This window comes from Hippocampus guttulatus, chromosome 6 (genome assembly GCF_054856545.1).
Source record: "Hippocampus guttulatus isolate MCC_2025c chromosome 6, RoL_Hgut_1.0, whole genome shotgun sequence".
In the NCBI taxonomy this organism is placed as follows: Eukaryota; Metazoa; Chordata; class Actinopteri; order Syngnathiformes; family Syngnathidae; genus Hippocampus; species Hippocampus guttulatus.
In genome coordinates this window covers 16726065-16750275 of record NC_141266.1, presented here as the reverse complement: position 1 = coordinate 16750275, position 24211 = coordinate 16726065, and the positions used below count along the sequence as shown (strand labels likewise).

General features: G+C 44.5%; 1 protein-coding gene across 2 annotated transcripts; it reads right to left on the bottom strand.

Annotated features, from left to right (window-relative positions):
* Positions 1-299: 299 nt before the first annotated feature.
* On the bottom strand, positions 300-23388 carry fam171a1 (family with sequence similarity 171 member A1). Of its 2 annotated transcripts, XM_086113825.1 has the most exons (10): positions 22958-23388; positions 15220-15447; positions 14574-14666; positions 8851-9009; positions 7764-7934; positions 4506-4622; positions 4238-4352; positions 3603-3720; positions 3215-3480; positions 300-3082 (listed from the first exon to the last, which is right to left on the bottom strand). In XM_086113825.1, exons 1-10 carry the CDS (start codon positions 23157-23159, stop codon positions 2011-2013), a joined length of 2541 nt encoding a protein of 846 aa, XP_085969951.1. In that variant the 5' UTR covers positions 23160-23388; the 3' UTR covers positions 300-2010. The 2 variants fall into 2 exon arrangements, with proteins under 2 accessions (XP_085969951.1, XP_085969950.1); XM_086113824.1 differs by having other exon boundaries at positions 300-3480.
* Positions 23389-24211: the final 823 nt, after the last annotated feature.

The following is a 24211-nucleotide window of genomic DNA, read 5'->3' as shown; positions in this document are numbered from 1 at the left end:
AAAAATGCAATTTTTGCACACATAAGAACAATTACGAGTCCCTCCTAAACTTTGCACGTTTTATTTCCACACTGATGGTTCCTTGCTAGCTCACTGAATCTTGCAGAAGAGGGAAGAGGCAATGCAAAAATGGAAGAAATAAAAGAAAACATTTCAGCTCACGTGGAAACTTTAAATAGTGATTGATAGTCTTCTTGAGTCTTTAGACATCACCTTTCAAATTTGTTGTCCTAATACATTAATTGAGACTTTCATTAAATCATCAGCAAATGGCTCTATGACAAAAACCCAGACACAAATTGTTCGTCTGGTTGTTTATTCAGAATAATTTCAGATATATATTGCAAACGAGCAATGTACACACGAATTGTACTGCAACTTTGCTCAAATGCTGAAGGTTGCCCAGAAAACAAATTTGCAATATTTCAATGTGCAAGAAGAAATAAACAAAGAAAAAGATTTAATATGACTGTGATGACTATATGAATCCCGAGTGGATTTGATTATTTCCCAGCACTCTCATATGAATACAGTAGGTCATAAAAAAAACATGCCTCACTCAGAAAAATACATTTTAAAACAAATGCTCACTCCAAATGCGCAAAAGTAACCTGTTCCCTTGGTCTACACTCGCTTTTCTTTATCCATTCCCTGCTGTGCTGCAAACCATCTCAGTGCCTCTCGATGGGCTTGCAGAATATTGTGAGCTCTGCGCAGTGTAGTAACAAGACATTTACTGCATACTTTTGGTCACAAGCGGGAACGAGAATGACGGCTGAGGTAGAGAAGAAAAGGCAGAACAAAGGCAAAAGAAGGTGAGAAATAAATGTAGTGATCCTTTCAGGAAATGTGCATTTTAAGGAAAAGGCACTTGGAAAATTGGGAACTATAGGCAAAAAAATACTGCAAACGGAAACGGTTTGGTTTCAGTTAAAATAAAGACACATAACTAAAAACAAAGAATAAGGCAGGCGAAGAAGAAAAGCCCTTAACATATTTGAAGAGGAAGTAGCCTCATCGGGTTAAAATACTTCACGTTGGCAATCAAAATAATAGTGTTAAAACAAACAAACAAAAAAAGGCATCTCAAGCAGGCGTCTAAAAGTGATGCATAGCCTTTAGAGCAACATATGCCAGTCAGTGATTCAACTCGTACAAAAACCCTTCATAGTATAAACAGTATCATTGCTGGAGGCCTAACTTGTAGTGGTATTACATCCTTAACACTCCAACTGGGTGGTGTGTCACATTGTCTGATTACACAATAGTAATAGTTGTGTTTGTTGTGTAGTCAAAGCATAACATCCTTGTGACCTGATAAACTGGTCTTTTAACAAACGTCTCTCAAGGGATAAATTGTGTTGGAGTGACTAGTTGTTGTGCACCCAAAAGCACTGGGGGAGAAAAATACTGAGGAGTGGGAATGGAGTGCTTTTATGGTCAGTGGTCCGAGGCCAATATGGCTTAAGGAAAAATGTTCCTGTAGTCCTTTGTTTGAGAGAATGACCCATCTATTGGCTGTACTACAGCTCGAAGAGGGGGCGGGGGGAGAAACCCCCAACATACTTGTTTTGCATCGAGAAAAAAAAAAGAACCTCTGGAGTCCTTCAGGCAATGTCTACTTCCTGCTTGTTAGTGGTGCGTTTACACAGGGGTGTTATGGAGGATGACAGTGGTCATTGTCATATAAACGTTTATAAAAGTTCAGAGTTGTCCCTTTGTTTGCTCGATCCCAGTGCTGGAGTACACCATGCCCAAAAAGTTAAGGATATTGGATTTTTGGGTGAAATTTCAAGATGATCCTAATATGCATTACAGCCTTTAAACTTGTAGAGAGTCTCGGATTAAGTGCACAGACAATGGTTGGAAAATGGCTATAATGCAGTTCAGATACATCCTGAAATCTCACCTCAAAGCCCAAGATCCCAAACTTTTTTTAAGTCGTGGATCTATGTCAGTGCTATGTAAAGATTCAACGGGGATGTTCTTCTCATGTAGTCGCCAGAGAATTTACTTCATATTGAAGGCCAGCAGGGGTCGCTCTTCCCTCCTCTGCCAGGGACTCTTCTTCTCCTCTCCATCCTCAGGTGGTGCGTCATCCTCTGGGGAGGCAGACAGCAGCGTGCAGTCGTTCCTGAGAGTCACGCCGTAGTCGGGCTGCGTCATGGGAGGAGAAGCGGGTGAGGGGGAAGAAACTGATGGTGGTTCCGTGTGGATTTGTACGCTCTCCGCTTCTCCCTTGACAGACTGGATGGACCCCAAATTGCTGTCCCGGGAGTTGTACTTGAAGGGCTCCTTGCTGCCCGTCCCCTCCAGATCGTCCACGTACACCAGCTGAGTGAAGGCTGTGGTTGGTGTTGTGCTCTTGGACGCCTCCTTCTCCATTTCTTGCTCCTCCTGCTCCACGTCCCGTACCCTATGACCCGCTCTGGGCTCATTCAGGTCCACGCCGGAGTCTAAGCTGGCATCGTTGCCGCTGCCATGCCTCCGCCCGCTGCCTTGTGGGCCTCCTGCGCTTGTGGCGTTACTGTGGCAACCAGCCCGCTGGAGGTCAATGTAGGAGTGGCGGATGTGAGCGTTAGAGCGGCCGTCCAGTGAGACGAACCAGGCTCTTGGGTGTGGCAGAGGCTTGCCTCCTCTGAGCTCCATTAACGTCTTTTCCGCCAATAGGGTGTCTTCGCTATTTATCTCCACCAGACCCGTTTCTCCGAGCGCTCCTGGAATGGACACCAGCTTCTCTTCTTCATCTTGCTTGGCAGGGCGTGGCACGCAGTCTTTGGGGGTTTGTCCTGAGGACTGTGAGGCATTGAGCTCAGCCTGGATGGTCTCCAGGTCACTCTGCTCGTCCGTCTGCAGCAGGAGGGCCTGACCCGACAGGGGGTGCTCCCCAGGCAGGCGCATGTAGTGAGCGGGGATGACCAGTGTGGGCCGGACTCTCGGGTAGGTTTCGCTACCACTTAGCAGGTCCACGGAGGCGCAGCACAGCAGCTGGCCCGGCCGGGCGAGCGAGGGGGGCCGCTCCAGGTGGTCAACGGAGCGGGAGAGAGGGTATTCAGGGGCTCTGCTCTCACTTCCCTCCCCTCTGGAGGGGGAGTGAGGGGGGGAAGAAGGGGAGATAACAACACCGCTCAGTTGATGTTCTGACAATTGGTCGTGCTTGGCTAGTGATAGTCCGTCGGATATGTGGTTGCCGGACGAGCAGACGGAGACATACGACTGACGGTAGCCTCGGTCGGTTCCGCACGACATGGCTGACTTGAACTGCATAGTCTCAGCCGACTGACGGTAGTCTCTACTGCGAGGTGTCAGATTGCCGAGGGACGAGCCGTGATGGCTGTTGCCCAGCGAAGAACGGCTGTGCTTGCTGTGCTGGATCAGGTTGTGCGTGTGGGGATCGTCACCGCGCTCGTAGGAGGACGGCTTCAGCATCGGCGTGGTCATGTCGGCCTCTGTCGCTGTGGAAACGAGCTCCAACTGCACCTGAGGAGAAAAATAGTCAACATGCAAATTGGAGATGAATTAGACTACATTTAAAATCCCAAACTGAATTCACTGCTAAAGATAGAGTGTGGACAAACTAGCAGAGGAGTCCAAATACCAACCTCGTTGCTGATGAGGTTGAGGTGGGACATGGAGGTCGCTTGATCCCTCTTGTTGCCGTCCAAACCGGAGGACAGTGTGAGCTTACGGTGAGAGCTCTGAGGTTTCAAACAACGGCGTCTGCTCAACACAGACACAGGAACTGGTTCATGATACATGATTATTATTTGCTCACTCAATTTATTCATGTTAGTGACGTTGACAGTGTTTTAAGAAACAACACAGCCAAGCAGTCACAAATGCATGCCATGTTTTCAAAGTGGCTAATCATTGTAAAACGTGGCCGAATAAACAAACAAAATAAAAATCAATATGAGACTCGCAGTTGTGAGGCAGAACTTCCCAGGCCTTATATTCGAGGTCCATATATTGTACTCATCATAAGGGTTCTTTTCAGCCTTGCTTTGTCTGGTCCTTCACTGAGGACCTGTTTGCCATTGGTGACCCTGACAGTGGTATAAAGCCTCAGAAAACTTAGCTTCTAGGATCATTGGGATACACAATCCCCTCCACTATGGGAAGGTGACGGCTCACGGTGGGGCACCCGGTAATAAAACAGGGCAAAGTGTCTATCACAGGGACAGATCTCTTGATGTCTTGACAATCATGAAATATAGCAGAGGGTAAGAAGACAAACCTGCAGTAGTACAGGAGGACGCAGAGCAAACACAGCAGAATGAGTGCCATGCCTCCAAGAATGGCCAATAGAAACATAGTGTGGTACATACTGATGTCTTTCACAACCAGTAGACCTATTGGAAGGACAGGAGGCAACCATGAAGTAAACAGAAAATTCCAAAACAACATGGCTAAGGATAAAACCGGTTTCTAAATAAATGTTGGGAGGAAATTTTTGAATTATACGATCTGAGGTATAGAATGTGTCAAACCACAGTGACTCTTACCTGACTTAGGTGGCAACGTGGCGGCCACCCAGTATCCCAGCTGAGGAGCGATGTAGGTCAGGATAAGCTGGTTGTTCTCCCTCTGAACGTGGCCCCAACTGCTCTTAATCCAGGAACCTGCACAAACGCACATGATTACATCTTGGAGAGTATTTTATCATCAGTTCCCATGCACTGGAAATACCTTTAGGACCATTACACATGGATCCATTGACACATTTCAAGGACCAATACTCAAATGGGAGAGTATGTGCAAGAAATGCTAATTGAAACCTTGTTGAGGACGTTACCGTGGCACTACATGCCCACAGGGAGGCAGTATCCTACTACAAGTCAGGGAGTCAAAAAGCCTGCAACGCTTCAGCTGGCAAAGGATGATGGCTTCCCATACACACACACACACACACACACACACACACACACACACACACACACACATATATATATGTGTGTGTGCATGATGCACAATACGAGAAAAAAGTTACTTTTTTCTGCAAAAAGCATTTGCATTTTCTAAAATAGTTACAGCCCCTCCAATGTCATTTATTTTTCACAGTGTAGCCCTGATCTTTAAATATAACAAGTCATTTGCACCTGATGGAAAAAAGAGGAACAATTAGCTACAATCTGTGTTTGTTGGGATATTAGGAAACTCAAGCACTCATTGATCTCTCAGGAGAGAGGATAGAGAAATTTCCAAAACATAGCAAATGGGGGCGGGGGGCACGACCAACAGGGGACAAATGGAAGTAGAGATAATGGCGAGAAGAAAAGGGAGATACTATGTGACTCAGCACCTTCAGCAAAACACACACACACACACACACGCACCAATCACTGAGTCATGTGACCAGCCCTGCCCGCACTCACCCTGGTTCTGTCTGAATCGTTTCCACGGAGGAGGCTTCCCTTGCCTGCCTCACTTGGTTAATATCAAAGATTCTTGGTGCCATGTTTCTTTTCAACACATGGTCAGCTAAGTGCATGCTTGCCTGATCTATTAATAAACAGAGGCTGGGCTGCAGCACTAGACAAACAGGTTTTCAAGTGATTAAGTGTGTGCGCGTGTGTGTGCGTGTGTGTGTGTGTGTGTGTTGGGAACCTTTTACCGTGCTCATGTATTCCTCCAACCGTCTAAACCGTGTTTCCTTTATGTCCTCATTTCAACCGATGCATTACCACAAACAGGCGCATAGTTGCTCGGCAAAACTCAATCAGGTGTCAAGTGACTCTTGTTTTGTTATTTATTTGGCGCGGTTGCTAGGGAACGAGGGATGTAGCCCACGGAGGGGTCTTGGGATGGCTTCTGTTGTGGAAATACTGCAAGCATGTGCGTAGGCTACAAACGTGCATGTGTTCTTTGCCATTTTAACAAAGTGCCTTTTGAAGCGTTGGATCTTTGAAACGAAAAAGCCATGAGATCCTCAGGGTGAAAGAATAAAGACTAACATCTATAATTTCCCTATGAAATGGTTGAAACAGTATCACACGGAGGTGCCTTGACATGCGAGTGACCCAACGAGCCTTTATTAGTATGTTTTTTATGCTTTAACCCCAGAGCAAGAATTTGAGATGCAGATGCTTCTCATTTCCTATTTGGGGAAAAGTCAGCCAGTAACGGGAATTTTCTCTGTTACCAGACACTATTGTTCACACATGGACATTATATTGTTTACTTATCTATTAATGCCCGCTGAGTGCATTTGAGCCAAGTTGCTGACCAAAACAGCAGCACACAGTTGAATTAAAGTTCGCAATGTATTGCCTACACATTATCAAACAGACACCTTTTATCTGGACTATTTTAGGTGATTGTCTGCATCCATGTTTATGCTCTGGGTAGCCAGGTGACATTTTTGTTCCACCCAGTCTGCTTGAGTTAGTGTTTTTTGGTTTGTTTGTTTTTTTTTTGCTGAATTTCACTACAACTGCCCTTTTTTTTGGTTTTCAATGACGTTTCACTTGACATAAATTGTACAAATAAAGGCCTACCCCATCAGATAACTCCCCCTCTCCATCTGCAGTTGAGTAAATAAATGCCCCAGCCAGCCCTATTTGCTGAGGTGCACTATGCAAACACCGATGCATAGTGTGTAAGCAGCGTCCTTTGTAGATTATAATGTTCTGCAACACGAGTTGTGGGAGCTGATGAGTTTTCAAGCTTAGGCTGAGCATTGCAGACATGTCTGACTCAAAATGTGATGTCATCATTGACTCTCTGACCAGCATGTGCTGGTGTGTCACACTGCAGGGACTGCTGAAAACTAATGTGTGGGGCTGAGGGGGCTTGGGCTGGGTTTGCATAAACTTGCCTTGTGCAGTCAGATTTGAGATATGGCTGCTCAGTATGATACGGCTTAAGTGACACCAAGCTGACAGACATTAGTAAGAGGAGCGAAACATGCAAAGCAACATCAGCCTAATGTGAAGAGGCACACCCACAATTGATCATTTTCAACATTCATTGGTTAAAATGGGAATCATTTTTGTTATTCTGTGACACTATGAAACAAACGTATGTCCTGAAGCAGCAACATTCCAAATAAAGTCTGCAAGTGTGAAGCAGAGAACATAAATTATATGGCAAACAAGATACAGTATAGGCTATAGGTATAGGTATAGGTTAAAAAGAAGTTGAAGTGGGAATTTTTTAAAAGCCAATTAATCGCAAAATGTTTCATAATTAATCACAATCAATCGCATTTTCCAACTACAATTTTCTTCAAAGTTTATTGACTTGTCACTGGTTTGAAACAGGAGCACCATTATTTTGCCCCCCCCCACCCCCGCCCCACACCCCCCATAACGTTCAAAGGAGTTATACCGCAGTGATGGAGCAATTACGCTTAAGCACTTCAAAGGCAATGATTAATGCATCACAGCAATCCGCAAAAATGCAATGCAAATATGCCAAGTCGAGGATGTGAGCTGTATTTAAATGGCATCATATGTCAGAGGGTTTGCTGTCGTTATTTCTTTATGACTTTGTGAATACGTACACTAATTCATTGCTCCACCTCACCGCCACAGTCTGTGATTTGGTCGCAGAGTACAAGCATGTGATTTGCATTTTCCTGCTTTTCCAGTTGACTGACTAAATCAGCCTTGACAGTAATTAAAATAAACATGTCTACACTGCAATGCTTTCAGGGAGGATGCGGATATTTATTTCTGAAAAATCCATACGAGACATCCGACCTCGTGCTTGGAACAGCAGAAAGCTTCCATGGGTGCGTGTGTGTTTCTGTCAGGACATACCCGAACGTGGGTCAAATCTCCAAGCGGAGACGTGATCATTTTCCTTCAGGCCACTGTCTGCAGGCAGGGGAACGGAGACTGTGATTGGCTCATTCACCTGCAGCTCCAGCCCGTCGCTGGCCAATAGGTGGACGGAGACGGCCGCCACAGGAGTCAGCTCCAGCCGCTTCTCTGCTCCGGTGAGGCGGGATAGGGTGAGGTGGGGGTTTCGTAACATAAAGCAACGTGGATAAAGGAGAGATGTCAGAAGGGTAAGACAGACAGGAAAGAAAACAAGGGAAGGGCAGGAAAGAAGGCGAAGAGTGGGGAAAAAAAACAAAACGTGAGGTTGAAGTGTCACAAAGCGTAAGTATGTCTGCTTGTAGGGAGTGGGGTGTCTTTTGAAGGCTATTTAAGCAGAAGGAGAAAGAAGCACACGCACACTTTTCAACCTTTGCAGATAACAATGACCAGGATGACTACAAATTGACTTAGATACATGCAAGATATGCTTTCGAAACTGTTTCCAACTCATTCTCACCCATATGAAACACAACGTGGACGAGTAGACTTGGAGCAAATCACATGAATTTAAAAAAAAAAAAAAAATCAACAATCTTTTTTTCTTTCAAACATTGTGCAACTATTCACATGGAACTTTGTGTACATGTCTGGCTTGACGGATTGTGCTGGCTTACCACCTAATGTATGTTTTATTACCAAATGTCAGCGTCGCATAAACATGTCCAATTAAACATGAATATCAAACCTAGTCCGGTTGAGTCAAATTTGACGAATTTGTATTTCTGATCTCAGCTTACAATTTAATTCTGGAAAAGACGTACGAAGAACAAAATAAGTTACCGTACTTTTTTTTACATTCGCAATTGAAAATGGAAACGATACGCGGTTTCTGCAGGCATGAGGCTGATGATGAATTGAAGCAAGCACACAGGGGATATTGTGTTTCAGAGGGTCTTATAGACTAGATGCTACTATCTCGCCTCTCCTCTCTACTTCCCAACTCAACTCCCACTCTTACTCCCACTCAGCAGCACTCCATTTTGTCATAATCCTCTTTTTGACCCTCTCGGTCTGTTGCACTTACCAGTGCCGTTGTCGGCAGGGACCCGCAGGTAGGGAAAGTGCTGGATCTCCGAGGGGGAGTCGGCCACCGTGAGTAGTGCGGTCAAATTGGCATAGGAAGTGTTGACAGGAAGAGTCAAGGTTCGACGCTGGAAATGAACACTGGGCTGGCGCCTAAATCCTTGCAGGGGGACACGAATACTGATGTCATACACTTGTTTGGGGGGGACAAAAACACATTAGAAGAGGCCGGTCTATCTTTTTCCCAAGATAACATTTTATTAGCTCTTAAATATACACTGAACACGGGATTTTGTGTTTTCATTGCCCATTCTGCGTTATCATTTGCGCCCCATTGAGTTGGTTTTTTTTTTAAACATCAATTGTTCGTATTGTTTTTTTTTACTTTACATCAGGACATTGATCACTCCAACAATAAAGCAATTATTTCTTCTGTTGCCATGTCTTGCATCTGTTAAATGAATATCAATAAGATTTTATACATAGCAGAAATAGTAAACTGCTGTCTGGCTTGGCAAAGTGATATCACTGTGGTCCGACAGAACATTCCTGAGCTGTGAGCACATGCATCCAGCTGTGAAAGAGTGCTGGTATTTTTTTTTTTTAGGTGATGATTCTGGACTGCACATTTGAAATCAAATATAGGTTGAGGTTGCATTCTGTGACCTGGTCTGTCTATAAAGAAACAACCTTGTTTCTTTTGATTTTGCATTCCCTTCTTCAACTCCTGCTCCCCCCACCCCCTCGTGTTCCTCCTTCTGTTGGACACTTTTACCCATCCCCCCGTTTTCTCAACCTGCTCCACCCATATCCCCACTTTGCAGCACAGATTGGATCATCTTCCCCCTCTTTCCCCCCCCACCCTCCCTCCATTTCATTCTTTTTTTCCCTCTTGTGCCACACGCCAAGGTTTAACTCTCCCCAGGGCTCGCCTTGTCGAGACAAACATTTAGAAGCGTCTCAGACAGGACATAAACTACCCTGCGGGCAACAGTTTACATGTTAATGGTGTCTGTACACTTATTGTGCATCTGTGAAGTCCATGCTTTAAATGACTCCCTTGTCAGTCCAAAAATACAAAAGAGTCAGCAAACAAAAGACAAATAATTTGATCTTGTCTGATTGAAAAATCCCCTTCTAATACAATTGCACACATATTCAAATGGTAATGACATTATTTGTTTGCAGACCGGGGCGGGACTTAAAAATGAAATACTGAACACTTGAGACCCGTCTTGACAAGAGTCCCGGTAATACATAGGCAATGTTACGGTCAATGTAATACACTCATGTGGACAAAAACAAATAATAGTTTCACGTGCAAGCGACTCAGTAAGCTGCATTAATGTTAGTTATTTTTCGCAGAAGATAAAGAATATATGGCTCAGAGTTGTATTATATGATCCATAAAGCGTAGGAAAGCTGGGCGCCGACAGGTATGGCAGCCTCGGTCACACGCTCCCTAGTATTATCCCTGTTTTTGTCATTTTCGTTAGTTTTTGGCGACCCTGAGCGGCTTACTTACACGAGGGAAAAGTTGCTGCGCATTGGGGAGTCTACGCTCGGTCTTTTTTCACCAGCACGCGAAAACCCACAAGGTTTTTCGGAGCTAATCGCGAGCGGAGCGGCTGCGCTGTACGGAGCATGGAAACGCCGCCGGAGGAGGGGGAAGAGAGCCGGCGTGCTCGTCAAGCTCCGGCAGCGCGGATTTCGAACCCCGCTCCCATCGATCCATCTTGCTAATCTACGATCTCTGCCAAACAAGATGGATGAACTTCTTCTCCTCACAAAGACCAACAAAAACTTTGCACGTTCTGCTGCGCTCTGCTTCACTGAAACCTGGCTCAGTGACCGCCACCCGGATTCCGCGCTACATCTACCCGGCTTCCGCCTTCTCCGAGCCGACCGCGACACGGAGCTATCAGGGAAATCGAAAGGTGGCGGGATTTGCTTCTATATCAACGAAGAATGGTGCACTGATGTCACGAAGCTCGACGCACACTGCAGCCCGGACCTGGAGTCGCTGTCTTTAAACTGCAAGCCATTCTACTCGCCACGTGAGTTCACCTCCTTTTTACTAATCGGTGTTTACATTGCGCCACAAGCTAACGCTAACACGGCGATACAAACGCTAGCCGAACAAGTAAACAACCTCGAACTAAAATACCCAGAGTCACCCCTGATAATTTTGGGCGATTTTAATAGAGCACATCTTAACCGTGAACTTCCCAGATATAAGCAGCACATCGACTGTTTCACCAGAGAAGGCAACATTCTAGACCACTGCTATACAACAATCAAAAATTCATACCGATCGGTCGCCCGTGCAGCATTGGGTCTTTCTGACCACAATTTAATCCACTTAATACCTACATACAGACAGAAACTCAAATGTGCTAAACCGGTTGTTAAGACTGTGAAAAAATGGACAGATGAAGCAAAGCTAGCTCTACAAGAATGCTTAGACTGCACTGATTGGGGCGTCTTTGAAACTTCAACGGGCACACTGGATGAATACACAGACACTGTGTGCGTGGATGGTTGTTTGTCTATGTGTGCCCTGCGATTGGCTGGCAACCGATTCAGGGTGTCCCCCGCCTACTGCCCGAAGACGGCTGGGATAGGCTCCAGCACCCCCCGCGACCCTAGTGAGGATTAAGCGGTTCGGAAAATGGATGGATGGATGTAACATCATACATCAGTTTCTGTGAGGACATGTGTGTACCAATGAAGTCCTTCCGCTCCTTCAACAATAACAAACCATGGTTTACTCCCAAACTCAGGCAACTCAGGAAAGAGAAAGAGGCCGCATTTAGAAGTGGAGATCGGGCACTGTACAAACACGCCCGAAACCAATTGACAAAGGAAATTAACATCGCTAAGAGAAGCTATGCAGAGAGGCTGAAAAACCAGTTCTCTGCTAACGACTCTGCATCTGTATGGAATGGCCTGAAAGCAATCACTAACTATAGAATGCCATCCCCCCAAACAGTGAACAATAAGGGTCTTGCTAATGAACTAAACATGTTTTTCTGCCGATTTGAAAAGGACACCCCCATTTCCCACACACACCCACCTCTGCCAGAAACTACTCTATCTACCCCCCCACCCTCTTTTTCTCCACTACAGATCCACGAACAGGACGTGAGACGGCTCTTCAAGCAGCAGAAGATCAAGAAAGCTGCGGGGCCCGACAAAGTGTCCCCCTCCTGCCTGAAAGTCTGCGCTGACCAGCTGGCTCCGGTCTTCACACAAATCTTCAACAGATCCCTGGAGCTGTGTGAGGTCCCATCCTGCTTCAAACAGTCTACCATCATCCCAGTTCCCAAGAAATCGGCAACATCGGAACTGAACGACTATAGGCCTGTCGCCCTGACGTCTGTGGTCATGAAGTCCTTTGAACGCCTTGTGCTGAACCACCTAAAGAACGTCACCGGACCCCTGCTGGACCCTCTCCAGTTTGCCTACCGGGCAAACAGGTCTGTGGAAGACGCGGTCAACATAGGTCTGCACTACATCCTCGAGCACCTCGACAGCACAGGGACCTATGCAAGGATTCTGTTTGTGGATTTCAGCTCTGCGTTCAACACCATCATCCCGGAACTCCTCACCCCCAAACTTCTCCACCTCGGTGTGTCCCCTACGATCTGCCAGTGGATCCTCAGCTTCCTGACGGGACGGACACAACAGGTGAGACTGGGAGCAACAACATCATCAATACGCACCACCAGCACTGGAGCCCCACAGGGATGTGTCCTCTCTCCACTGCTCTTCTCTCTCTACACAAACGATTGCACCTCAACAGATCCAGCTGTCAAACTCATAAAGTTCGCTGACGACACCACGGTCATCGGTCTCATCAAAGACGGCGACGAGTCTGCGTACCGCCAACAAGTGGAGCAGCTGGAGCTCTGGTGCAGCCGACACAACCTCGGGCTGAACACGCTCAAGACTGTAGAGATGATCGTGGACTTCAGGAAACATTCTTCTCCACAGTTGCCCCTCACACTATCCAACTGCCCCGTGTCAACCGTCGAGACCTTCAAGTTCCTGGGAATCACAGTCTCCCAGGACATGAAGTGGGAAGTCAACACCATCTCCATCCTGAAAAGGGCGCGGCAGAGGATGTACTTCCTGAGGCTGCTGAGGAAGCATGGCCTGCCACAGGAGGTGCTACGACAGTTCTACACGGCAGTCATCGAATCAATCCTGTGTTCTTCCATCACGGTTTGGTTTGGGGCCGCCACAAAAAAGGACAAAATCCGACTTCAACGGACAGTTAGGACGGCGGAAAAAATCGTTGGCACCGCCCTACCCACTCTTGAGGACTTGCACACTGCAAGAATCAAGACAAGGGCACGGAAAATCCTCCTGGATCCCCCGCACCCTGCCCACCACCTTTTCCAGCTACTCCCCTCAGGCAGACGCTACAGATCCATGCGCACCAAATCCAGTAGACACTTAAACAGCTTCTTCCCTCTAGCCATTAACTCCTTAAACAGTCACTGACGTAGTCACTCTTCTTGTACTACAAATACTGCTACTGGTTACTCTAAAATGGTTCAATGATTTGTTGTTTACGATGATACTAATGCAGCGTGTTATACCGGAGACAAATTCCTTGTGTGTTCTACATACTTGGCCAATAAAGATGATTCTGATTCTGATTCTGATTCTGATTCCATCTGCCTGTGTTGATATGGACATTCTTGCTGAAATATCTTCTGTTTAACGATTTATAAGACAGCACAGATAACAAACAGCACAGATGCTGTTTGTTATCCCGTCTTTGGTGTTTTGCATTGTTTGCTAGCATTGCGCAAAGCGGGCTTTGTCAAAGGTAAAACTGTGCGATATAATGTGTAGTTCTCTTCGTTAAGTTTAGTTTGACACTAAAACGTCAATTGGAGCGGCATTAAACAGCTTCTTTTTTGAAATATTGTTGTGAAGTTACTTAGGTTGAGCTCACTTTGAACAGGCAACACTTCTATATTTCATTTTTGCCCACAACCTAAAGAAAAAAAAAACGTATTTCACAACCAACGGCTCATTGAAAGTCTTAAATTTTCTCCAAAATGGACAGCGTGCCTAATAACACGGATCGCCTTGTGTAAGAGTTCCAAAATCTGTGAATGCTGTTGTTTGACTTCGATGAGGGGCCCGCTTGACTGACTGATGTTGAGCAGACACGCTGCTTATATAGAGGAAAGGCGGACTTAATTTAGGACAGCGTACAGACGTTAAACTGGGAAGGGCGGGCGTGAAAGAGGACGCTTAAGGCTCGCCCACAGTAGATGTATATAGTATCTGGTACGTGCATTGTGCAAAACAACATTCCAACATTGGCATCTACGAAGAGACACGCTTACGAAGCACAGTTTAACTACCAAGCTACAAGTTATGCTAGTGTGCATGCATGTTACCGTATTTTTTAAGATAGCGTACATCATACCATGCCTGCGTCCAATAATACAAAGAGTCTTGTGTATGTGTTAAAGACAGAAATGGCACCAGTAAATGACACTACGCCTTTTAATACGGTATGCCGTATGGTCGTGAAAATACGGTAAATAAAACGACTGAATGACAGCTGGTATTTGAAAAACTCAGTCAGGACAGTATGAAAGGTAGCAACATTTATACATGCAAACTCCCAGAAACTACTTTACTTACACTCAACAAGACATCGGGTTGGTTGGAAAACCAAAATGGCGCTTGATTTACCTTGAAATTCCGACACGATCTCCACCACATCTTCATAGACTGTCAGAGTAGCAGCTCTCTCTGGTAGAAGATTCAGGCTAATGGAGGAAAACACTGGAAGATGGACAACAAGTGGACAGAATGCATTAACTGCTTCTACCTGACTATAACTCACTGATTACTATCAGACATAACAAGTCATTAAAGCAACTTTATACATTTTTAATTAAGCCTGCTTCCTGTCAGCAGCAGCACAGGACACAAGCCTGACTCAGCAAACTGCACTTCTTGTGTTCCTCTGCCTTCCTTCCTTTCACTCCTCCATTGTTCCTAACTGGTAAGCGTGATAAACCAATTGGCTGGCGTTCCCGTTGGTTTATAACACCCCCCAGCACCATCACCGCTACCACCACACACCCCTATTCCCTACCACAAAGCACTTCAACTCGCGCATGCTATCGCACGGCGACCCCTTTGGGAGATGAGCGTGCGTCTGTGAAAGGGAGACTTAAGCAACTCCCCTCACTAGCTTTTTGGCAGGGAGTAGAATAAATTTGTCATGAAGTGGGCCACTCGTTAGCTTACACACCTGGTATGAACCCACACATTCAACTGGCAGCACATGAGGTGGTGAGCAAGAAACCGGTCTGCTCTATTTGACACGTACCAGGGAGGCGGGAGGGTGTCCACGGCACAGAGTTTGGAACGTATCCGTGTTTGGTTGCGGTGATGACCAGCGGGGTGCCCAGGCGGTATGGGAAGCGCAGGTAAACGTTGCCGTCTGCCAGTGAGGTTTCCGTGGTTACCAAAGTGTGGTTGGCAAAGAGCTGTATGGATGCTCCTTCCAGAGGCTGGTGAGTGCTGGCATCGCTGAGGCGGACCTTCAGAGTCACTTCTGCGAACGCAAGACGACTAATCAGATTGCATGTCTTTTTGTTACTGGAGTCATCACAAGGCGCAATTTATATACAAATGCTGTACTACATGTTAATAGCATGAAAGCAATGACTTAGACAGAAGTTTGGTTGGTTGTCCTGCCCTTTGGCTCCAGTCTGCAGAGAATGCATTCCACAACTCAACCTGGTGACAATTTCCTGGATTCCGACCAAAGCAACTTCCTCTCAAAAACAATGGACCGTTTCCCTTCATCAAACATGAACCACTGCACACAAAAACAAAAACATCTCTCAGAAAAAAACTGTTAATGTATGAAATAAAATCTTGGCAACACATGTCTCAGACTGTCATCGCTCTCGAGGGACCTTAACATATGGAATCGAGGCCTAAAGACAATACAGTGAACCTGTTTATTGTGGCAAATACATTATATCCCTCCATTTGTTATGCCGAGACAATTTAAGAAAAGCTTTTTTTTTAATACCAAAGCTTTACTTCTCCCACACAGTTTGTTATTAAAACAGAATTCTTACATTCTTTAAGAATGATTAAAATGTAATCTATCGTTAAAATATATACAGTATATATTTTTTTCTTTTTTTTAACAGAAAACTTACTAAAAAGTACTTGCAGTGATCAGTGTCAGAGTTTCACTCCATATCTGATGGCCGTAGATCACTCAGCTCGGCCTTTCTCAATGACCCCTTTATGAGCATATACTTTCCTGAAAACTATCATGATAAACAATGTTGATGTTTTTTTTAATGCTACCGATATTGTTAGCACACTTAAAATTTTGCATATTCTTTTTAATAGCATTTTTTATTCACAAGAATATTAAACATTTGCATTAAAATAGTGAACATTATTTCAGATAGATTAAATATGTATAGCAGAACACACCTCTATTTTCTTTGGTAGCGCTTGTTTGATCATTGGTTGCTAATTGACCCATGGTAACCTTTCAATTAGGGTGAAAGGTTTTTCCACTCCCTGACCCTAATCATGCATACCTCCCCCATACTAAAGCACATCTGAATTTTGTCCGTTTCTTGTGAGCTCACCTTCAGCACTGTGCACACAAACTCTGGATGAATGCCCCTCCCCCGCTCCAAGATCCCACGGTGGAACAGTTAACCACTCTGACAATGTTTGTGTGAGTTCAACCAGAGTGCACTCTGGGCCTAAAAACAGAGCTGCTCAAAATCATATACAGTATTTGTTGAGATCAAGTTTCTCCACACTGTGAGATTGGGCAAACTAAAAACCTGACAACTTTGCCAGAGGTGCGGAGGGAAGATCAAGTCCCCTGTGCCCACTTTTTGACCTTTCCCTCCATTCTTCCCTCTCTTACATTTAAGCAAGCATGGCAGAGGCTTGGAAGAGCACAAAGAGAGCGCTGGAAACTCCAAACTGCATCTCCACTTGGTGAGTGTCACGACCTCACTTCCTGTTCCATTCCCAGTGATCTGTTGTTAGGGGTACCAGCTGCACTCACTTTAAAAAACACTCCCCTGGGAGAGCCCGGAATGACAGGCAAGAACTCACAAATGCAACACACCCCTCCCAGTTCTCATTCAATAAATCAGCAATGGGGTGACATCATTGTTAAACAAGCTAAGCATCGCCTCTGTGTTCTGTCAAGGGGGGAAAAGGAAGCCCGAAGACCAACTACAAAGCAGAAGACCTTGCCCACTCCATATCATTGTGGATTTGAGCACCATATGGAGAAAAACGGCATAAAAAGACTGTCCAATTATCACATGGAACAAACGCCAAGAGCTGCAAGATGGCAATGTGTGTTTGTATAAGAGTACAAAAGAAAATGAGGGACACATGGGGAGAAAATGGGGTGGCAGAAAGAGTTTGACATGAGCATTTATTGGCATACTTACTGTTTTATATGTGTGGCCTAGATGTGGTATTCATTCAAGTAAATAGAATCATGACTTGTGTAACTACTCCGCTAGAATACGTTAGAACTCGCATTGGTTTATACCAGGGGTGGGCAAACTTTTTGGCTCGGGGGCCGCATTGACTTTTAAAATTTGACAGAAGGGCCAGGTCAGCACGAGCTATGGTACAATAAAAATAAAAACATTTGTTGACAGTCCATATCAAACATCAACAGAACAAAAGCATGAAAGTACTGTATTAATATACTTTTTTAAATGACAACAGTGTTGTTGATGCCCTCTTTTAGCCTGTGCATTGCTGCAGATGGGTTGTGATCAGACCAGTAGAAGTAGAGCAATACAGAGGTCCTAGGTGGTCGAAAAGACCCCCCCCCCCCGCCGCCCGTGTTCTGCAACTTCAAATCAATGCGCCACCTGGCGGTGAAATGCCTGTCAATACAAGTCCAATTGAAATGAATGCAATCATTCACATCGAACCTTAATTGCGGACCAACCTTCGGCGGGCCGGATTAAAAAGACCAAGGGGCCGGATTCGGCCCGCGGGCCGTAGTTTGCCCACCTCTGGTTTATACTGTGAGTTCTTATAATTTTGGGTGACATCACACTATTGAAGGAACTGAACTTACCATTACCAAACCGAGGAACCCCTTGCCATTAACGTACCGCATTTTCCGCACTATGAGGTACACCTTCTGTAAATGGCCTATTTTAAAACAGTTTTCATATATAGGGCGCACAGAATAGAAGCTACAATAGTGGCTGCGGTTACATTGTGCATCCACTAGATGGCGCTACGTTGAAGGGAATACAATACAATATTGAATGCTTTTGCGTGCGCCTTATAGTGCGGGAAAAAACAGTACTTACAAAAACAACTGAAAACACCATAAGTTGGTGTCTGTGATATGTGAATGCAGACTTTGGTAACTGTTTTCAAAAGTTTCACACTTTCAGGCTCAGTGAAGCAGCTGTCATGCAAATGAACTGCCAAGACAACATAGTTCGTTTTAATCTGTTTCCAGTTTAAGGCTCTCCCGGATTCCAAAGTTTACAATTGGTGAAGTTGCTGCCTTTAAAGCGGCCGAGCCAACTTTTTTTTTGTACAACAAAGCAGACTGTGTCCAGCCAAACAGCTAACACAAACAAGCCACCCTACCCTGCCTGAAGTTGTCCTGCACGCCCATTGACCTTGCTATGATCATACAAGCTGAAGCAAAAGGAATATTCTGTCCCTGTTCTAATGTTCAAATTAGGAGTGTGCGCTATGGCCAAAATTTCATATGTGCATATTTTTGCCAAGTATCTCTATAACGATATGATAACAACAGTACTATGGGTTCAGTGAAAACTAAGCATTTTTAAAGCAAAAGATATGAATCCAAAAGGATGTGGAAAGTGTTTTTTTTTTTTTAGAACTTACTGACAACCATCAACATCAATAAATTAAAAATAATGATATTAACATTGCACTGCAACTGTGCTTTAGTGACAAAAAATGTTACGCTACAACATATATTTGCTTGTTTGTTAACTGCATCAACATTTGTGTTGTTGTTGAACAATTTGCCCATGGACAAATCTAGTGAGGATAAGCAGTTTAGAAAATGGATGGATGTGTTGTGACTTGGAGGCTGCGGGGGTGATCTCCCCTTCGCCAATGACGATGGTTGTGTTTGCGTTGGTGCATTACATGGCGAAGTCATATGTTGGACTCCAAGCGATATGAACTATGCAAGCCTGGATCACGTTTTGAAGCTCCCAATACAATATGTTGCATTGTATGATTTTTTGTTTTTAATCCACAAAAAGAACATGCAAGTTGCTCTGGAAAAAGGACGTGGGGGGATAATCATGAGGAAAGTGTGGCTTCACTGAAAGTACCGGCAAGTTATCCACTGTCTGCCAATTGTGAAATTATAAATATGGTCACATAATGTTGTAATACGCAATATATGTGTACTGACAGCACATGGCTGTCGCTAACATGGAAGGTCACATGACCGATATCGCCCTAATTTTGATGTTAATACTTGAGAATGTTCAGCTCTCAATCATGATACAATAATGATATGACACCCAGCACTAGTTCTAACATCAACTTCAAATACAGTAAAAAAAAAAGATGAATTATTAGGCTACACAGGCTTCATTTCCAAACTATAAAACAAAATGTTATGAAGTAGAGAGAGATCAAATTTTAGTTGGCTAAAATGTTAGCTGGACTGTTTTGAGGAAGGCACCATAATGCAAATTATCAACCAAAGTGATGATTTCAACTATATAGTTGGGGGTTTTTTCTAAACAAATGTAATCAAATACAGTACCTCTACTACCACAATCCTCACCCGTCAGAGCTAACATTGGTGTGGCTCGTCATCCATTGTAGGTGTTCAATGAATTTTAATGCGTGTGATTGCCTGTTCAATCACCCAATTACCTTGGACGTGAGAGTACAGGATAATCAATCAAGGCATGATTAACAAAAATACTTTTCACAAGTCACATTTTTTTTAATCTTTTGTGACCACGCTATCAGTTAGAGCACAGAGAAAGGACAAATAGTAGAGGTTGATCCGGCTATTTTCCCCTCATCAGGATTAAAAGAAAGGACAGGAATCAATGGTTGATCCCATTAACTCAGCAGGGGACAGCGTGGTGTGCTTACATCATCAGGCCAGGTGATTGAGTGGCCCTTCTTCCTCTAGCCCAATCACATTCCACTTTGTTATCCATATTAAACAGAAGAATTTGTGAAACGTTTTGACTTTTGGACATGTCACTTAGATGACCTTAAATTATGTTTACACCAACATCTGGTGACTGATATCCAACTGGTGACATGATTTGATTGGTTGTTCACGTCCTAGCAAGAACCCATCAACTGTTTGCAGAAGTCAGTGTGTTACAGATGATACGACATACCTGTTATGGGTAGCGGTACACTGATTGAGATATTTAGTGAAGGGTAAAACTCAGAGATGTTCGATACGTTTTTTTTTCCAGACTGATACCGCTATGAGTGTTCACCCTTTGAGTACTCGCAGATCTCGAGTTCCAATACCTCTAGTACTTTTGATAAATAAAATTTCATAGAACACAATGCAAATGAAATGTGAACAAAGACCTTTCTTTCCGACGCACTTGATGATTTGCTGATGTGTCCAAATTGCTGCAGTATGAACCCCAACTGGGGTATTCCAATCCAATATCGATATTGGTTGGACATCAGCCAAAAGTGTATCTGATTATATCGGTCTAAATCCGATATTATCACTGCTATACAAAAATGTAACTATTCCAGACTCTGCTTCTGCTCTTCTATCCAGCAAAAAAAATAAATATTCTGAATGTACCGAAGTCAGCTTAAATTGTCATTTTGCACTCATTCATTCATTCATCTTCCGTACCGCTTGATCCTCACGAGGGTCGCGGGGGGGGGGGGGGGGGGGGGGGGCTGGAGCCTATCCCAGCTGTCTCCGGGCAGTAGGCGGGGGACACCCTGAATCGGTTGCCAGCCAATCGCAGGGCACACAGAGACGAACAACCATCCGCGCTCACACTCACACCTAGGGACGGACAATTTAGAGTGTTCAAACAGCCTGCCACGCATGTTTTTGGAATGTGGGAGGAAACCGGAGCACCCGGGGAAAACCCACACAGGCCCGGGGAGAACATGCAAACTCCACACAGGGAGGCCGGAGCTGGAATCGAACCCGGCACCTCTGCACTGTGAAGCCGACGTGCTAACCACTGGACTACCGGGCCGCCCATTTTGCACTTCAAAGAGTAAAATTGTTTTTAAATGACTTTATTAAGGTTATTTCTCAGGGTCCATTAATGTATTTTGTATTTTATCCAAATTCATATTCTCATGCTTGAGGTTGAATTTATGAAACGCAAATGTTTGGAAGGATTGTCTTATTTTCTCATACCTACTGTTGCTGACTATTGTTCTTTGAATAGTATCAATTGATCAAGTCTCTTCTAACATCCATCCATCTACCCATTTTGTTAATCCGCGTATCCTCACGAGGGTGCTGGAGCCTATTCCAGCTGTCTCCGGGCAGTAGGCGGGGTACAACCTGAATTTGCTGCCAGCCAATCGCAGGGCACACGTAGAAGAACAACCATTCACACTCACACACACACACCTCAGGACAATTTAGAGCATTGGTGTCAAACTGAGGTCCTCGAGGGCTATTTTCCCGCATTTTTCCATCTTGCTCTTTTGCAACACACTTGATTCAAATGATCACCTCATCAGCAAGGTCTGCAGAAGCCTGCTATCGATCCTGTTCATTTGAATCAAGTGTGTTGCAACAAGGAGAGATGGAAAGCATGCAGGACTGGAGTTTGACACCTGTGATTTAGAGTGTTCCATTAATCTACCTCTGCACTGTGAGGCGCGCATGCCACCCCTCTTCTAACATTTATATCCATCCATCCATTTTCCGATCGGCTTTATCCTCACAAGGGTCGCGGGATGTCTTCGGGCAGTAGGCGGGGGACACCTTGAACCTGTTACCAGCCAATCGCAGGGCACACAGAGATGAACAATCATCCGAGCTCACACTCACACCTCGGGAGAAAAGTGTTCATTCAGCCTGCCATGCATGTTATGGGAATGCGGGAGGAAACCAGAGTACCCGGAGAAAACCCACGCAGGGGCTGGGAGAACATGCCGGAGCCGGGATCGAACCCACGACCTCTGCACTGTGAGGTCGACGCGCTAACCACTGGATCACCGGAACGCCGCATTTAGATCCAAAAAATAAAATCAAAGCACGTACCATTCCATCTGATATTAGATCGATATGTTTTCATTATCAGTCTAATTTCACTCACTACTTTCAAGAGTAAACCTTCGTCCCGTTTACATTCCTGCAAACATCGCTGAACAATAATAGAAAAGGGTGATGTCACATGGTTTGAAGTGTGGTTAGTGAGCTTGGAATGTTTATGAATGAGAAAGGAAGCACAACATATTTTCATACAAGAGAAAATGAATTATAAAGTGCCTTTTTTTACTAAAATGCAGCTACTCACATGGTCACGGTTGTAATCGCTTACTGTCTGTCATGTTTCCAATGTCAAAAATGGGTCTTAAGCAATACCACATGGTAAACTAAATGTAAATAAGGTAAACTGTTGCATTTGATTGGCCACATCTTTTAAGCAGGAGTTAACTTGCAAGTGCATTTTGGTGAATGAGAAGCTTTGACAACATGACTTTCTTTTGATCAAGAAATAAGCAGCAGGTCACCATCCTCAGATCTGCACAATAAGATTGGACACCTCAGTCATTGCCTCCCAAATAAATTAAATAGATAAACAAACCAAAATAGACCTAGTTAAAAGTTTCGCTCCATCAAAGGGAGATGACTTGTAGGCTGATCACAAAGCTGGACATGAAGCAAAAACTGTGAACAAGTTTTCTCAGCCTCCAGCTAGCCTTGCTAACATAAGCTAGCTAAGTTTGGGTCCTATCAGCATCCCGCCAGGCTAGCGGTACCATTAGCCTCCGAAACTACGAGCCACTCGCTTTCTTTAGAAGGGTCAAAGTGGACCAAGATGTTCGGCCTGAGTCTTTACCTTCCTCCGACGTTTTGCTGGAGCCTTCTGAAACGAGCAATCCGAGAACGAAGAATACAAGCACGGTGGTCCAACTCCCTTCACCTTCCAAAGCCCGCATCATTGCAGATGGGAATATCAACGGCAAAAGAAATAAAAATTGTAAAAAGCAAAGCAGCTCCAGAATCTCTTTGGCTTTGACAAACTCAACAAACGCCCACATCGGCGTTTTCTCCGATTAGTCGGTAAAGGCGGCGCCACTCCATGTTTAGCAGAATCAGCAGTACCAAATTAAAGCGTTTTTTTGTCTCCCGTGGCGCATCCACACCCCCTCTTCTTAGCTCTCTTTTTCATCGACAAGTCAGGGTCAGAGAGAGAGGCAGCCCTGAGCCTCAGAGCCACATGCCATCCCAAAAAAAACAGCACCAACAGGCGGCTACATCCAACGGAAGCCTCGCTGACGTTTAAAGAACTCCGTCGCCCCTTGCTGGCAGAACGCAGTGTTCTACACACTCGTCATTTTTATACTGGGATCGTTCAAATCCTGTTAAAACTTTTTACTCGGAATTCTCAAACAGGGTAGAAGTAGAAGTTCAATCTACCATCAGTGGTTTCATCTAAAGTGGATGTTGTGGAGGCCCATGAATATCAGCGATTCCATCCCAAGTGGGTGCTATCTTGGTGTTGAACACACCAATCCTGGAGACTTTGAACTTTATTTAGTAATATTTTTACCAATATTATTTTTTAGAAAAGTTCTCAATTTAGAGTAGGTGTAGTGTAGGGTCTGATACGTGTGGAAAAATTGAACGCCATTTTGTTTTTGTGGCAATAGAAGCCCATCAAATTCATTGATATCATCCGAAGTGAATGTAAGACTGTATAGGCGTTGTAAACGCAAATGTTGGACTCTTTCAATTTATTCATTTTTTTGCCAATCGGATTTTTCTTGAAATGTCTATTTTGGCACATGAAAAAAAAATCTTTCATTAAATAATAAAAATGACATTTCATTCGGTACATGTCAAATATTGCAGTAATATCGATATCGCTATATTCAATACAATCACATACTGAATGTTTTTCCAATATCGTGCAGCCCGAGTGCGCGAGAACAAACAGGAGACAGAATGTTTTTATTGAGCACAGGAGCCCCCCGACATATCTTGAATGCAGTGCTCAAGAAAGCAGATGTCATTACCCAACATTACTCAACTAGTCATGCCGAGGGAGATGAGAAAAGAGAACCGGTGTCACCAACCTTGCCCACGTACT